General features: G+C 36.5%; 1 protein-coding gene across 1 annotated transcript in view; it reads right to left on the minus strand.

Annotated features, from left to right (window-relative positions):
• Positions 1–18,476, minus strand: part of PHF10 (PHD finger protein 10) — a 25,348-nt gene that overhangs the window by 586 nt on the left and 6,286 nt on the right. The window contains exons 5-15 of the mRNA XM_026845984.1: positions 15,780–15,886; positions 15,069–15,199; positions 14,194–14,277; positions 12,693–12,826; positions 12,431–12,580; positions 11,141–11,250; positions 9,473–9,626; positions 6,904–7,059; positions 2,030–2,138; positions 1,559–1,747; positions 24–111 (exon numbers count right to left, since the gene is read on the minus strand). Of these exons, the coding sequence (XP_026701785.1) occupies positions 26–111; positions 1,559–1,747; positions 2,030–2,138; positions 6,904–7,059; positions 9,473–9,626; positions 11,141–11,250; positions 12,431–12,580; positions 12,693–12,826; positions 14,194–14,277; positions 15,069–15,199; positions 15,780–15,886 (1,410 nt within the window). The 3' untranslated portion in view covers positions 24–25. The remainder of the gene's footprint in view (positions 1–23; positions 112–1,558; positions 1,748–2,029; positions 2,139–6,903; positions 7,060–9,472; positions 9,627–11,140; positions 11,251–12,430; positions 12,581–12,692; positions 12,827–14,193; positions 14,278–15,068; positions 15,200–15,779; positions 15,887–18,476) is intronic.

An 18,476-nucleotide genomic window follows, 5' to 3' on the forward strand; every position in this document is an offset into this window, starting at 1 on the left:
GGACAGCAATTTGGGGGGGGGGGGGTTAGCCCTCCTTGCTGTTTTTCCCCCTTCTTCCTCCTCTTCTGGGTACGGGAGGGTCTTTCTGACAACAATCACAAATCCAGCGACCTAAGAAAAGAAAGTTATCAATTATTGGGAAACTAACTTTGCTACTCACTCACCTAGTTAGGCAGCTTTCACCATTCTAATAGGCGCTCATCTATTTGCAGTACTTCTTTTAATGTAAACAACCCGTGCTTTTCTTGAAAATGTAGGCATCTTTTCTAAAAGGTATGGAAAGCAGCATATAAAATTCACCCCCTCTTGCAGACTCCTTACATGTAACCGCTGGCTACACTAACCCTTACGGACCTCAGGAACTGCCAGCACTGCTAAGGAGGTGGTTATGGGAAACAATGCTGGAGTTTGCAAGTTACATTTTCACATGAATGATGCCAGCTTTAGGTTATGGGCAGTTACTCAGAGCAGAAATGAAGAGCTCTTCTGCCACAGGTACAGGGTCCTGTTCCCCAGAGCAGTGTCCGTTATTTCCGTGCAGTCAGGCAGCACAGATTAAACTGCTGCCAGAGGTCCCATCACCAGACCTTGCACTAAAACACATTTATTGAGGGAACAATAAAGGGTTGAGCAAAGAGGAGAAGCATTTAACTGCTTATATTACAACAGCTGGAAACATAAAGGCTACTTTGGTAATTTAATGGTTTTGTAGGCATATAATCTATTTTGTTTAGATTCTGTCCTTAGGTCAGCCTGAAAGCTAAGTCTGCCACAGAACCTGTACTAAAGTGACAGCTAGCACCAGCACTTCCCCAAATGGGAATGAACAGTATCTCTGAAGTACTGCAGTTAGAGGGAATACAGTCACTGCAGAACACGTGACCTCTGAATACTTACTCATGAACTTGCTTAGCATGGATTTAGTATTACATGAAAAGCAACAGCACTAGCAGTTATTTGCTTTATATTATCATGAGTTGGCCAGGTGATACAAGTGACCAGGTAATTTAAAGGTGCAGGCTGCCTGACACCAAGGCACTTTACTTCCAGCTTTGATGTTTAAGAAAAAAAGGGGAAGGAAGGTGTTTAAAAAGGCATTTACAAATATTAAACTGAGCATACTTTTTAATTTAGAAACTGAAATAATAGCACGAACACTTTATTAATGTGAAAGCTATATTCCAGCAATATTCAGCAATACAGCCTCTTTACAGGTTTCTTTTATGAAAAGAGGTAATTATTCTCAGTATTCTGTGGATGTGGAAAAGAAAATCCACCTAGTTCTGAGTGAGCCTGTTCAGATTCTGTTGTAAAAGCCAATTTTATTTCCTATACAGGAATTGGGAGGTTAAACTCTGCACAACCAAATAGAGAGAAATAAAGCTTATTTTAAAAATGGGGCCCTACAGCGTGAATGCTTTCCTACTATATTTCTTACTCCTACCCTTCACACTTGTTTTAAACTATTCTTTCGAGAGCAATGCATACATTAATTCTGACAGAGAAAGCCAGGACTCAGAGGAGGTGGGAAGGGAAAAATTAACTCTGACTTTATTACCTGAAGGGATAGCGTCAAGCCCCACACAAAAAGTGTGATAACCACGGTCACATACATCACAGAACATCATTTCTTCTTCATGGTGAGGCTGCCCACATATAATGCACGTTTTACACTCCATACATTGCCAAGGGTAAGTCTTAATCATAGCAACAAGCTCCGGGGTCATATCAAGGCAAGAAGGGTGGCCTAGATTAAAACCAATATTATTACTTTTATGTCTGAAATGAAGTTTAAAGTTAGTTAAACTGTTTGCTTTTACAGAAGCTGAAGTTTAGCTCACCTCCTGACGAGATCCCACAGTGCACTGAATGTGCTACTACATGTAACATTAAATAGAGATGGACTTAATGAAGGACAGAAAAGGCAACCTAACTGTTGGTACACAAGTGTAGTACACTAAATATTTCCACATAATGATCTGTCAGACAAACTCCCTTAGGAATCTGCCTAGTGTATGCAGATACTCACCACTGTTGTCACACTGGGAGCAATGTATAAGAGCTTCAGCTTTTCCTTTCTTGTTGGACTCCTTACCCTTCAGACAAATTCCACATATAGCATTTGGAATGACCTTTGGCTGGAAGGGTAGAAGAGGGCTATAAATTCATTCCAGAAGAATTTACAGGCTTAAACGGAAATGTCATATATCTCCTTAACTCTTAAAATTAATGAACTATCTGTTATGATGTGTGAACCTTAAAACATATGACCATACCTGACAAGCAGCAGCACTGAAAAAAACTGTAGATTAACTGCATAAAATTTTGCATTTGACACATAGTGAGTTACACGTAAACCAAATTGGAGCAAAAGTATGTATTTGCTTCTTTCTATGAATTCAAAGCTAATATTCCCCTCAGTGTAAATTAAAAGTCACCCGACATTAAAAGTCAGTGTTTTTTCAATATACTTCTTTATGAATCTTCATGCAGATTTCCTGTTTAGGTAAGAAATTAAATACAGTTTTCCATTTGCATGACATTTGTCCTTAATACCGAAAATCAATTATAAAAGCAAAAAACTTGATTTTTATATCTTTAGTTTCAAAATATTTGGTTAGCTAGGCTGTACATGGCTATATTTTACCATGCTTTCTTGTATCCAGTCACAATCGCTGTAAGAAATACATACCCTTGCATTTAACTACAGTTTTATATTCATCATCTAAGTGATCACCTGGAGTGTATCTGGGTCCATGAGATCCATTTGAAAGGTAAGAGAGAAATAGCAGACTCTTACAGTGAGTAATATTTGCGTGTGTATGCTGTGTCCCAACCCAAGAGAGGCACCAACACAGTTATATTCCAGCGAGAACCAAGGAAGAAGTAAAGTTTTAAGAACTTCAGAAGCACTTCAGTAGTTACATTCTTGAGCTTCAACCATGTATAATGAAATTAGTGAGAAATATGGTTTAAAATTAATAGAGTACTCACTGGTGTTAAACTGACCAGTACAAGAGTGTTAAAAAAAATGTTGCTGCAAAGATGCAGCTAGTAATGGGAGTTCAAGGCATATCCTTGTTTTCTAAGGAACTAAATGGCTTGTAGGAAACAAAAAGAATCCCAGTCAACTACCAACCCATGTGGCAAGAAGAATTAAGTTTAATTTTAAAATAAATTTAAAAAGTGAAAACAGAACTACATTTTATATATATATAAAAAAATAAAAATTACTGAGAACTTGTGCAATACAACTTATCTTTAAGTTTGTCTACTTCCCCAGCCAGTTTTTTCTACCACCTATCAAGATAATTAATAACTCCTTTTTAGGGTAGTCAGGATGTGTTGCTTAAAGTTTTCTCAAGTCTTCAATCTGCTTTTTAAGTTAAAACATGGCTACAGTCTGCTTCAAATTGTCTGGTCTAAAGAATTTATTTCAGAAAAGAAAACGCCGTACCAGATGTTTATAGGTAACTTCCTTCAAAAGATGACAGAGGCATTCATAAAGACTTTTTTTTTGCTTATTTATTTTAAAAAAGCGGAATCAACCTGTTTTATACATAAATATAATAAAACGATAAGTCTAACATTCACAAACATCTCTACAAAATAATAAATATAATGAAAGCAAAACCACACAAACTCTTTTACTGTTAACTATACTAGGTGTCCTACATGTATACTTTTATACCCTGCTCCTCCCAACAAAAGTGGCACATGCTTAAACCTCGTCAGTGTTGCAGCATTTACCCTTCCGTTGTTTAGGCTACATTCTAACTTTTTTTTTTTTTTTTAAATTGTGTTTTTATCTATTTCTAAGTAAATCAAGCCTTTCTAGAATAGCAAGTGCACTTTTCTATCAGACATAGTTTGTTATGGATTTGTGGTTTACTGCCTTTAATGTACAGCAGCATACATACTCCCTGGTCCTCCAGCAAAACTAAAGTGAGCTGCTTCTCGGTGAGCGTATCTGCCTTAGGGTATGTGTGGTTAACACTCTGCTATACATAACTCTAAAGTTAGACATGGATATAGATGCATTTATTAACAATGCTTCCATCTAGTCTCATCTCACTAAATTGTGTTCATTAGAAATCGTGCATGCTGGGGGGGTGAGAATCACAGCATATTAATAATAAAGTTCCAACAGTATGGAAGTATTTTTACAAAAATGAAAAAAAAAAAAAAAAAGCAAGACTATTCACATTTCAAATCAGTTCAAGTTCTACCACCATAAATGGCTTTTAGAAATGCTATGAAAAGGGTCTATCAAATCCAAATGGGAAGTCACAATATCCCATCTGATTAGAGTAAATTTTGCTTTTTACACCCTCATCTTATTGGCATGAGGAATGGAGAGAAAATGAATGCAGGGTCAAAACAATGACTGCCTGCTCTGTAAGTCTGCACTTCCATGCTGCTGTGCTGCAGCTCTCAAAGTAAGCATTCCAACTACACCATTTTTATCAGGTCCTATTCTGAATGCAAAGCGTTCCATTTCCATATAGTGATCTGAAACACAAGTGTTGTAAAATATAGTTTCTCAATACATTTCAGTTTTATGTGCAAAAAAATCTCCTGTACTTTCTAACAGTACCCTGTGTGTGCAACTGTAGTAGCCAGTCCTGCAGCAACAAAGACTTGCTACTTGTAACATGACAAAATGTAAAACACGCTAATTGTTCTTTGTTAAAGAACTGACAATAAAAATGGCTCCATATAAAATACATTATTTCTTTTACTCAAAAATAACTCAGCGGAAATGTGTGAATCCCGTAATACTCATAATGTGGCTATAACTATACATTTGCATGTTGATGCCATAGCAATTATCCTTCAGTTTTAACTACATGTAACCAAAAGATTACTGTCCTAGAAAAATAGTCAAATATTAGAGAATAATACAGAACAAAAGTATTACAAAGATTTGGAATTCACAGGGACAACATTTTAAATCAGTTAAGCCTTCAGCTCAAAGTGCCTTACCATTTAGGCACATATGGTATATCATTATCTGGTGTTTTTATAGACTAACGAACAAGAACCTTTCCATCTTACCAGTTAAAACCACTTGTGTTATTGGGTTTACTGAAAGCGTTTAAACGTTCCCACAAACAAGAAAGCCAATCCTCTCACCTTCTCAACACAACATCACCACCTGTGACTTATCAACGGCCTGATGGCTGATGCAGGCAGGGTACGCTGACATTGTAAAGATGTGGCACTGTAAATTTAGAGTAATACCTTGTAACTAACACAATATCTGATTCTGAACCAGTAAGTAATTGCTATGGGAATCCATTTTCAAAATGCAATGCTGTAGACTACCATTCTACAGTTAGAATTTCAGAACTTGGCAGAAAGTTCTGCTCCATCAGCTCTCTCTCTATGCATTCATAGGGCCATTCAATAGATTGGACTACGAAAACACTCGGACATCTCATAGCTAAGTTAAACTGTAAACCAGTGGCACACGATCTCTAAAGTCAAGTTAAACAAAGCTAAAAAAAAGATTTCAAACTCCATCTTTGGATTTCGTGTTCATGGGAATATTAGTATGCATTCTGTGTCTACAACAATTTGCAAAGTTACATATAAAAAAATATACATATGGTACCACAGTCTAAATCTCCATAGTTTGCATATTTCTTAGTAAGTTCCTGAAAACAGAAAACGCAACTGGAACCTGCTATCTGTTATGAACTTGTACAGATACTGTATGTAGAGAAAATTTATCAAAACTGTCCAATTCTTGCTGGAAATTACTTCTTAACATAAGTTATAGTTTATTTACTATTAACTTGGTAAATACAGGTAGCAAGTATTTATGAATATAAAAAATGCAAGCCATCAACAGCTCACTTTTGCTGAGACATTTTCTCAGTATGTACGATCTAGTCACTGACAAAGGTCTTCCTTTTTCCATAACCTCTCTTCACAAGCATTCCTGATTGTTATATACTAAGCCCTATCTGAATGTAGTGTTTTCCCTCTTTATGGGTCTGTTCCTGCTGCCACATAAGTCAATGTAAAATTCTCATTCTTTTCAGTGGAATGGGACTAGGTAATAATGTGCTTTAGAAGTGTTACATTATATTCAGATCCTCTGTTAGTATGCAGAATAACACCACATAAATAATGCATGTCAATTCCCATTTCTTCTGAAAAGTATTTTAATCTTATTTTTATCTTAATTTTTGAAATTATTATACAGTAATACTGAAGATTTGGGTCTTCGGTTTGGCAATCACTGCTTAACAGCTGAAATGTTTTAACATCCTCACCAAGTTTTTAGCTTGAATAAAAGCATTTGCCCACAAACATTTCTACATAGTATGAACTACATAAAAAGCTATTTTCCATATACTGTTAAAGTGGTTATGTAGTGTTGCCTGTACAAATGCAGTAAGCTTCTTGCCTTCCAACCTATACATCATAACATTTCAGGATGAAAGGCTGTATTTAAAATGAACATCATTACAATATGTTCCGCCACACAGCTGCACTTTACAGCACTGATCTCTTGGTATGCTGCCACACTAAATAGTACAAAAAAAAAATAATGGATTCTGAAAGCTAGTTTTGAACTGGCAGTTCTGACTGCTGTGTTAAGGCAGATAGAAAGATGTAGAGTTCCAATGATAAAACCATAATGTATTTTTCTGGTGTTACTGCCTGGAAATCCAAGAATTCAACAGAAACAGAGGCCAGTGTATAGCTAGGGTAAAGGAAAGCCCCACATGAAATAAAAGCAAAAAGGAAGTAAGGAAGCAAACAGATGGAGCACACAACAGGAGAGCAGCTAGTGAAGTACAGCAAGCAGAAGTTCCATATTATTAAAAACCCAAGTATTTCAGGGAGAGGCTTGTCAGTAAAGTTCAGTCAGGGGCTTTTTTCTTCTACCTTGTACCCAGGAACTGATTTGGATAATACAGAACGTTTGGAACCATCTTTTCTTGGAGTAGCACTTTTGTCTCTTGTTTTTTGTCTTCCCTGAAAAGAATCCTCCTGGTTGTCTGTGGCGCAATCACCTTCAGATACATTGCCAGATGAATTGTCCTATAATAAAAATACCATAGCTATATTTTTTATTTTTTGGATAGACAGACAAGTCTTTCCTATGCCCCTTAGAGCCAGCTAAGGTAAGAGAAGGATACATCCTTCCTCCTGCAAAAGCATGGGGTACATCACAATCTAGAACACCTTTGTTCATAACCTTCATTATCTTCTTTTTCCTCATGCTAAGAGACTGGCATCAGCAATTGCAGTCATGTTTTCCAGTTTGTCTTGATACCAGAGTGGGGAGCACAACAGCATGATTCTTTGAACCATTTTCCTTTACAAGTCAGCAAGAAATTCACTATATGCAACTATAAAGACGTTTACAAAGCAGAGGGCCAGCAAAAAGTTAAAAGTGCCCTTGCCACGCATTTAGTGTCCTACCAGATAGTACTTCCTTGAATTAAACATGTGAAGGTTTTTTCTGCCACCCTCATCTACTGTTTTCACCAGGAGCAATCTAAATATTTAATTTGGATTGCAGCAGAAGAATGCCATCAAAGGCAAAACACACTTCAATATTTAATACAGAACCAAACAGCAGAATTTATGCTGCAGTTAAAGCTTTTTTCTTTTTTTTTGACGAATGACAAGGCAAGAAAGAGGGAAGAGGTTCAAAGAGGGTGAGAGATCAACATAAGCATAATTAAAAACAGCAGCTCAAGATTTTTCTCAGGAAAGTGTTAATAAAGGCCTCCAGAAGCTCCAGAAGAAAGCGATACAATTAATCACATTTATTACAATAAAAATCAAAAGGCCAAATAACAACAATGCCCTACAGTGAAAGGCACTCTATACAAACATAATAGTTATCAGCCTATGCCCAGAGCCTGAAATCAAAACAGATAAAACACACAGGGCAAAGGGAGGAGTATAACACAAAAGCAAAGCAAACTATGCAGCAACAAGAAATGGTATGTTTCACCGCTATTTTAGGAGAAGGGTTATTTAGGACAGGCCCATAAAAACACTAACAGGAAAATTGCTACCTGTCTCCAACAATGGAGAGAGTGAAAAAGGAAGAAGCATAAAGGATACTGGAGGAATCACCAGGGAGATCTGATGAATGGTAGGTAGCCCAAAACTAAGGGAAAGAGGCCTGACAACTGTCCAACTCCACGTTCAACGGTTATTTTTCCCCTAACAATATGCCCCAATGAGTAGCAAAGAATCCCTGTTCCCATAGCCAAACCCACTGCACAGGACTCTCATTTTAAATTTTCCCTACGCTTTTCCAACACAATGACATCTTCCCTTCTGCAATCTGTCACCAAAGACTTCTGAATTTCTGTGAAAAATTAAAGGATAGTCTGCTTGGTCCAGTTACTTTACCATTACAGGGAATGGAAGTCAGTGGAAAAGGGAACTGGGAAGAAATGGTTAAAGACCAACTGTAAAAAAGCTGGAGCGTGATTAAATGGAAATAACATTTAGCACAGTAAATTTACATTATTTCGTTTTCTCAAAAAAATGCAAGCAGAAAGGGTGTACTAACAGCTATCTCTCCCTTGTTAACCTACAAGCTGACCCCATCCTTTTGTCTTCAGTTATGAGTATCTTATGAATATTCAAACAAAATAAATACTTACATGTCAAAATTCAGCATTACATATATCCACCATCTAACTCGTTTGTCAACTGAACTAGGAAATGTTAAATGCACCTGTGATTTTACATTCTATTTCTCTTAAAATTAGGGTTAAATTTCTGGAAACTGGTTGTCACCATACTAACTACACCAATAGACCAGTGGTTCAGTTGTACTCAGGCAGCTCATCTGAAGCTCAGCTGCTCCTGAACACTTAAACCACTGTCAAGGTAGGTATGTAAAAGTTTCCCTTAACTTTCAGTAACAGTTAACTTTGTGTTTGCATAGAGTGAACATAACCATCTTTTTAAAGATGTATTGTAAAGCAAAAAAAAACCAGTGCTTTTTCCCTTCTCTTCAAATTGGAATAAAGTGTCTCTGTATTGAGTACTTCCTGTTCTATGTCACAAAGTTATCAGGCTATCAACACCTTTGCTTTAGTGACAGATTCTGTGGGACTTAAGTAGCAAAATATGCTGTGACCTGAACTACGATGTTCCTTCCCCTCAGAAATGCTAGCAACTTCTCCTTGGGGAAAAGGGCATAATGAAGAGCTGTGGTTGGGAAGATTCTTCAAGATTTCTTTAAAAAGAAGGAACAGGCCTGAAATTTCAAATATTTGATTGATTTACTTTAAAAATGGATCAAAATGGAAAGCTGAAGAGCAGTGTTACAAAATTAAAGAGAAAACACTAAAAAAAGGAGTACACTTTATGATTCTCCTTCATTTCGCAAATGTTAAAGTTTTTACTAAGAAACTAATGAAACTAACAAAAGTGAAGGGAAAGAGGTTTTTTGTTGAAGAATATTTTCAATTTGTCTCACCGAATTGCCTTTGGTTTTCCGTTTTTCATCACCTCGCCCTTCATCTGCATCATCTGAATCTCCATCACTGTCTAACGCAGGTAGCTCTGGATCCAAAGGAGGTTCATAAAGAGCTGTGTTTAATGGCAAGTAACGAAGTTCATCTGGAGAGTATCTAAAATTAATAAATAAATAAATGCATATGTACTTTATGCATAAATATTAAGTCACACAGCATACAAGGACTTCAATGAGGAAAAAGTAAAAGCTCCCTTTTTTTCAGGCAGGCACATACAAACATGCAGTTCTGAAAACATAGGAAACATACTAATTTCTCCTCCCAAATGTGATACCACCTAGTAACTGTTTTCTTTGTATAGCAAGTATTCATGGAACACAGGAGGAGTGTATTTGCAATGTTCCAAACGTACATCTTCATAAGAGGCCACAGAATCCTGAAAAATTTTTAACCAATCCACATTATTACGTAGCGCAGCAGCCTATACACTTTGTTTATAAATGTACAGTGCCCCGCATAGCTTGTGTACAACAATTCTAACCCAGGGCACACAGTTAGGGTCCAAAGCAAAGTAAGTAAAGAATACAGCTCTGAGTTCCTTGATTACTGAAGGAGAACAAAAAATGCATATTAAAATATAATTCCAGAAGAATGTGAAGATATAATCACATTGCTTATAGACAGATAGAGCTTAACATGTGTGATCTACCCTTTTTTTTTTTTTCTCTAAACCTTAAATACTAAGAACAAAGTGTAAGTCTTCTTACTGTTAAGGACAAGCATGGTAAGGAATAGAATATTATTTTGAAAGGTTGTGTCCTTCATTAAGAAGGATGAGCAGCTTCACTTGCAGCTTATAAGTGCAAAATAAACAAGATATCTAGCATTTTTAATTCAATTAATGTAATAAAATTGAAGTCATTCAAGAATGTCCTGTAACATGCGAATTTGGGGTGGGCTGTACGCACACACACTGGAATGAGCAAGGCATATGCAGATAAAGGCCTTCTCTAAAGAAAACTGTGCATATATAGGATGAGTACCATCTCTGTTGTACAGATAATAAGGCTTAGGCAACAATTTTCAAATCAGTATGTATTTGTCAAATGGGAGCATGTCACTGGTAAAGTCTTGAATGTGTATAGACAGTCAAGTACACATTTTTCATGAAATACAAAGAACGGACTAGCAACACCTTTCTCTCTTACAAATCCAACATTAAACTTGGCCCACAAGACCAATCCATTTTTTTTTTTAAAAATAAAAGCTTTCTAAAAATTTAACAAAGGACAGTTAGAATGTCACACAGAAAACACGTGATCACAAGCCAGCATTACAACACCATGATATAGCAACATTAATCTTAGCACACATGCAGAGGCAGATGATAAGTAAACACATGAGGGTGGCAGGAGTGGAATCAACGTCTCCTTTTACCACAGTAAATATCTGAGCAGGCCAAATCTCAGGCACAGCAGTACATCAGTAGCAACAGTACTCTTGCAGCCAGTACTGTTTTGTTGACAAAAGCTGTCGTGCTATGCATCCATTAGACTAGCAAGTCTCAAACATAAAATGATTTCAAAACACACTGAAATGTTTTCCATCTGTTAGAAGCAGAAAAGTAGATCAGTGCAACAGAATCAGGAGTTGGGAAGCTTTTAAAATACCTTTTGTAGTACTCCTGGAACTGGCCGGGTATGAGAGCCACTGGATAAGGACTAACCTTTGTTCTCTCTGTAGGCAAGATTTTGTATTTTCCTTGAGGCACCTGGATAATCTGTATTGTTTTATACAAAATAATTACATTTTTGTTTCACGTACAAACTTTTGATCCCTCCTCACCATCTACCCTCCCAAATATTTTTTCACAAGCCAGTTTTATTAGGTTGGAAACAGCCACCCGAGTTCTCCCTTGAGTAATCCAAATAATTAAGACAGTAAGAGACCCCACTCACAAAATAGTATTATCAATTAAGTCTAATCACTAAGCAGCCAGTGAACTGAGTATTAAGTAAGACTACTTCTAACAGTATATTATGTAAAATAATTTAAAAGTTAAAATCTAACAATCGAAACCGTAAACATTGACTTTTGTGACTGGCATCTTTAGCATGAATTATCATTGTTGGTCCATACTGGTAGAGGGTAGCAAGAACATGTCCATGCAATTCTGAAACCAGACTGAACTATAAAAAAAAACCCCATTTAATAATACAAATATATGGAAAGGAGAAACTTATACAGAAGCACTCTTTCCCTTAGAAAGAAATAAAACCAATTATCTACTACCTTGCCTCTAACATGCATCAATACCAGAAAAATGTAAACTCTCCATAATAGACTGTCACATAATAATTTGTATAGAGAAAATTTTTGCTTTCCTGTCTTTGCACAAGTAGAATAGTCCTGCTCCAAAATGCTGCTTTTTTTTTTTAAATCAAGCATAGAAGCATGAAATATATCTAATAAAAATAATGTAACACCAAAGAAAACCAAGGGTGTAACACTGACAGGCAGCACTCTTTTAGAGGATAGTTTACTTTTTTACTCTAGTTATTGCTCATGCAAAATTTTGGAGGTATTCCAGAAAAGAATCAGGCATTTATGTGAATAGACATAATAGCAACAGAAGCTTCTTAACCTAAATCCCTCTTAGCTTTATGCTACTACCAGCAGATTAAAGACATTAGAATGAAGTAGCACTGCAATTTTTAATGCTTCCTAAGACAGGTATTTTCAAGTTAAAATATGTTTTCACATTAAAGATATTTGATATTATTATTATTTTTACCAGTATTACTCATTTAACAGCAAAATTGTTTAAGTCTCCACATGACTGAAACAAGACTAATCAAAACTTTTGACAATAAAATAGTTAAAATGGTACCAAAACCAACTTTACTAAAACAAGCAAGGAGCTACCTACTGACATTGATAAGAAATTTAAATCTGCCTACATGTGTCTGTAGATCGAAATAGGCTCTTCTTTCTTCCATCCGCTCTCGGTTTAAATTGCTGTTGAATTCTGCAGCTTTCTTGGCAGCCTTTTTTATATATTCTGGAACTTTACTGGCTTCTACTTTTTGTGTATTCTGCTGCTGCATTTGCTGAAACAAAAACAATTTTATTAATTCACATACATTTCACTATCAGTTTGAGAACAGCCTTTTCTTATACTCCATGTTACAGATCTCGTTCACTTATATGCTAGTTACTTACAGAGTACTCTTTATAATGATCTGTTATTCGCTGACGTTCTTTCTCTTGCAGTATAACGGAATACTCAGCATGTTTGGCAGGGTATTCTTTAATCATAAGATCAATTACTTCATCACTACGCAAAGCTGTTAGACCTAAAATAGATAAAAGCAATAATGATGCTATCTGGCTAAATTAACTGTGGATTGTTTATATCCCGAATGATCAACTCAAGTTTTTGAGCAGCTGAAGACAACAACCTGCTGTGCACAATGCTTCTCTCTCAAATAGAAGTGAACTTGTGTTGTTTAACTTTCAAGGCTGATGAGTTTGCTTCTACCCAAGGAGGCAAGTCTCACTTCTTCCTTACAGCTACAGACCCCTTCACATTAACTCAGCCACCTACAAAACTCCCCTGTGAGGCAGAACCCTTGTTCTAAAGGGTACCTGGTGAACTGTCAGTTTCAGTTTCCAATATTAGTGAAGTGTTAGTTTCATTAACTTGCAGAAACTTAACTGAAATTACAAGGTTTACATAGCCTCCCTATACAAATCAATAAAGAATCACTGTGAGGGCAATTAAGAGCAGCAAACTGCACACAGACTCCTGACTCATAATTAAAGCATTTGAAGTCCAGAAGTCAGACTGCCTCCATTTGCAGCTTCAATGCACAACTCCTTCTTTAAAGGTTTCAACACAACTAATCTCCAAACACTGACAACAGAATGGAGGCTGATTTATATTACTACCACTGATAATAAATATAACCTCAAAAAATACGGACAGTTAACTCAGCACACATATCTAATGAATATATGAGGCAGAATATGGCATTTTGCTTCTATTGATAAAAATTAGGTACTGTCTTCTCCCACATATTTAAGTTTAAAAAAATAGTCAAGAGTGCTGACAGGTGAGAAGTAAAAGTGGTATACCAAAAATTGTTAGCATATAAAATGACATTACATTTACACAGACCCAGAATGTACATGAAAAAATGCAACAGGAATCATTTAAATCTCCAACATGTTACAAGTTACATGTTACGAGAGGAAGAAAAAAAACATACTTCGAGCTCTTTCAATACAAGTCACATCAATTACATCATTCCATTTCAAGTACATTAAAGTGCTTTAGTACACACCCTTCTAAGTTCTAAAAATTTAAACTCAGTCAGATACACTGTTTGTTGAGTTCTAACTTGCACAAGACTGATGTACATTTTAATTTGAAAAATTATGTTCTCTTTTCTAGAAGAAGGTTCTAAAAGTTAATTTACAACATAGAAGGGATTTTGCTAAGTAATTAGAAAAGATCCCCAATTTTTTTTTTTTTTTTACAACAAATCTGGAATACTCATACCTCACAGTTAATTTACACAAATTAATAATAAACTGGTTTTCATTTCAGAATGTATGTTTTCAGTTGAGACTGATGCAATTCTCTATCAAACTGAATCACATTTTCAGTATGTCATGTTTTTAATAATTTAACAAGGAATCTAACAATTTGTTTCCTTACCTAGTGTGCACTGAGTCTCCGTGATGACATTTAGTTCTCTGAGGTAGAGTTTCTCCTTGTGAGATAGATCTCGTCTTTCTAAATCTCCAAAGAAAACAAAAACAAGCAATAAAAACGTGTGCCGTTACGCAAACTCCCCCATAAACAGTGTCAAAGTATTTTGACAATTGTATTTCCAGTTAGTGAGAGTCTGTATTATTTTACTATTCTTACAAACATGGTAATTTTATAAATTAATTTTAATATACACTGTAGGGACATGGTCAGTTTTTCTGAATACTCTGTCTGTAGTTATGATTTACAGAAATACTGAAGAAACTTGATATATAAGCTCAGATGCAGAAAGCACTATCAAGCACTGAAGGTACATTATTTTTTTCTTTTAATGTGCCTTTTAAAAATAAATTCTGTGACAGAAGAACCAGATTTGACAATTCTGAATAATGAAGGCTCAAATCCTAGAACCTCCCCAATTCATTTTTTAAAATTCTTCCACAGCATAGAAATGTTGCCCCAATTCAGGGACAAAGAATATAGAAATATAGCTATATAATAAAAAAATCACCAACAAAACACTTAAAAATAAAATTCAGGTCAATTTTCAAAAGGTACTTGCTGATCTAACCCCCAAATCAGACCTGTTGACAGATTTTCAGTAGCAGTAACACAAAGTCTTAAGCTGCTTTGAAAACCATAGGATACGTTTTCAATACGCCAGTAACAAAAATGTAAAGTACAACATACATAATTCAGGCTTGCCTTTGCCAGAGTCTTTTTTTACTCAGTTGGCTCACACTATAGTCAAAGAGATGCAGATTACATCCAAACTACATGAAGACAAAGATTTTTAGAAGAAAACCTTTAAAAATAAATACCTGGATATTTTCTTTTAAAGGAAGTCACACCCAAATATTCACTGACTTGCTCCTGAAGCATATAGTACTCTCCTGTTTCATCTGGCGGCCACTTGTATTCTATCAAGTTTTCAGCAGGAAAATAGCTGTATCTAAGAACAATGTTAGAACAAATGAAAGAATCCCGAAGAAGGAACATTTCTAGAAATTCAAATTCCAATTTATATGTCAATAAACAATATTTAATAAGTTGTACAAGCACTTTACAAGACTGCATCCTCTTAACCCATTTCAGAGTCACCTTGTTACACCCCACCTCACATATATTTCTTCAAACCAGCATTAAATAATATGCTGAGGGACAGAACATGAAGAAAGGGATATGCATGATAGCAGGCAGGACACCAGGAAAAGCAGGTACTACAGCGTCAAAACTAATTCAAACAATATGTAATGTTTTAAAAACAAGTAAGCTGTGCTTCTGATTGTAAATTAGTTGCAGCACATTTTGTGTCATTTTAAAATAAAATGTCTTAAAATGTGCTGAGAGAAAAAGACAGCTAGATACTCATGGGACATTGCCCCAATCCAGAAAGATATATGAAGAATACACAAGCAAAGAAAGAAGAGCTAATACTTAACCATATTGAACAATACAGTAAGACTAGCAGAGAGTGTCTCTGTCTCTCTAGTAAGACTAGAGAAAGTGTCAACTGTCAAAAATGGTATTACCCAAGGTCTTGACTAGAAGTTTCACAGCTCCTAGAACTGTCCCCTGAGCCCATACGTCGTCTTTTGGATGGCTGGCTGCCATCATTGGAGTTTTCTTCTGTGTCATCCTGAAATGAAAATGAAGATTAATGTTTTAAAAATTAGGAGTATTCAGCAGATAATGTAAAGCATAAAAAAATACTGCAAGGCGATCAACAATTTAAACGTACCTGAACTACTGAGCACTCTCTTTACAAAAAAAGCACAAGAAAGCACACTCTTTACAAAAACTGATAGGACAGTTTACATAGTAAGTAACTCTTTGCTATAAACTAGCTGCATGACACACAATGGCACAGGGGGTGAACTGGGTCATTTCTCACCTGTTGCACAGGTGGAGCACTGAACAGACTGAACAGACAGAGCTGTGGCTCTGACCACCAAGTTCATAATTCTTGATGTAAACCACCTACGGCATTGGCAGGGCTATACAGCTGCAGACCCAGCAAACATCCCTCACTGGTGACAGTCAGGGACAAGACTAATTCACTTAATCAGTCTAGCTCTCAAAAGCAAAAGCAAGGGCAGAGCAAGAACACCAAGCCCTTGCTGAGAACTGATGCTTATAAAAATCAAGGAAAATATTACCAAAAGCAAGACAGGAGTTTTCAGACATAGTTAATATAAAAGTAATGGTATACAGTTTACAAAAATATACAATTACAGCAAGTAAGAAAAACTTGTCTTTTGTGGGGAAAAAATTAAAAGAAAAAAATAAGTTGTATTGCAACAGATACAGAAGAGAACAAAGCTACTACAAAGGAACGTTTAGAAGTTAACTGACAGATGTCACTATTCAGATTTCATGAGATGTATTTAAAGGGAATAAAGGGTGAAGAGGAGAAAAAAAAAAAAAAAAAAAAACAGCAACAGAAAGAGTGACATAAAATCTAGCAAACCAATGATTCAGTTGGTCTTTTGCGTTTTTCACTGCTTTGTTGTCCAGTAATGCTATACAACTCTTACCTACTCACGAACAACTCTCAAAGCAACTAGTGACCACCTTTGCATGATTATAGAGAAACAGAACGCAGAAGTGTTCAAGTGAATAGCCTACTGTCATCAGTAGTAGAGCCAAGAATAAGACAGCTCTGTAAGTAATCATAACTCTGAAGTGGAGTAATACGAAAGAATCACGTTTCGTAACTTTTGTGAAAAGTTTAAGAAAGAATAATTAACTTGTCAGAAATAAATAGATCAAGCCCAATTATACTTACTTATTAAACAATTACAAGAACTACCCTCAACTAATGCCTTTCATTCTAGTATGTTTTATATACTGTATCACTTGAAATACCATTACAAAAGATTCCAACAAATGAGAATATATTACTTTTGTTATATAACATTTCACAGTACTATAATCAAGACAGGCCACAGGGAAAAAGCATTTGTCTCCTATATTTTTGATTTCATGTTTTTCACAATTCTCTACAATTTTTTTGTTCTTTCTTGTAGAGTCGCAAGAACAATATCTATCATACAGTAACAAAAAGTGGAAAGCAAATGTAATGAAACTGGGCTTTCTTAATGCAGCTATGCTTAAAGAATCAGGTAAAGCAGCATCTCCGCTAGCATTACTAGTAATACTACTGCCTAGTATTGCTGAGAATACCCTGTATAAACTCAATTAAACAAAATAAGTAGCAGTCCCCGATCAAAACATCATCATACTATTTTGTGACATAAGTCTCATCACTACTTCATCCCTACTTCCCACACAGAACATTAATGAACTCGAAACCTTTTTCAACTATTAGACAAAAACATGAACAGGGCCAGAGCCAAGCTACCGAGAGACTCCAAACATTTTAAAAAGATAGATCTCAACCTGACAGTCAAGAGAAAGTGCCTCACATCAGTTTCTCCTTTCGCTTTGAGATTTTCTTTTATTAAATCTAATACTGTTAAAAAATATAAGCACCTATACTACATGAGATGAATGCCCCCTATTTCCATCTTTGCATTCTTATTTGCTAACAACTTCAGCAAATTCAATCATAGAGGCTCACAGACTAAAACATTCAAGGAAATGAGAGTTTGTTGCAGAGGGCTTTGCAGAAAAAAGTGAAAACATTTGCAGTGCAGTAAGACATGCTGTAGTTCAACCACTGCTACTGTACCAAAAAGGATAATTAGGGTCTGTCTTGTGGCTTTCTTTACATGGAAAGTCAAACATTGCCAAACCCAGCCCATTCTTCCCTTAAAAACTCACGTTTCCGTAAAACGCTTGCTAGTCCTTACAAAGTGAGGTTACGTTACGAATTCCTGGTACGTCTATCAATTATAAGATCTACGTAACGATCCTCTATTATGTAATCGGAAAGCCTAAATTACCAAGATGTCTTTCAAAAAGTAACTGCCAATGTGCACCCGAGCGTGGGTGCAGAACCCGCAGCACGCCCCCGGTGCCACCCGCTCAGGCAGCGCGGGGGAAGCGCGGGTCCGGTCCGGGCGGCCTTGGCGCAAGAGCCTGCCACTCCAGCCAAACTTTGCCGGAACGAGCCGCCGCGCCGCGCCCGGGAAGGCGCCTAAGGACTTTCAGGAAGGAGGACGGTCCCCGGGCACCCGGCGGGGCCTCGCTCCCCCTCCTCCCCCAGCCCCGCACCCAAAGTTCGGCGCGGGGCGCCGGAGGGCGCCAACTCCCCGCCAAGAGGC

Source organism: Athene cunicularia, assembly GCF_003259725.1.
Source record: "Athene cunicularia isolate RWA chromosome 3 unlocalized genomic scaffold, athCun1 chr3_part1, whole genome shotgun sequence".
Taxonomy (NCBI): Eukaryota; Metazoa; Chordata; class Aves; order Strigiformes; family Strigidae; genus Athene; species Athene cunicularia.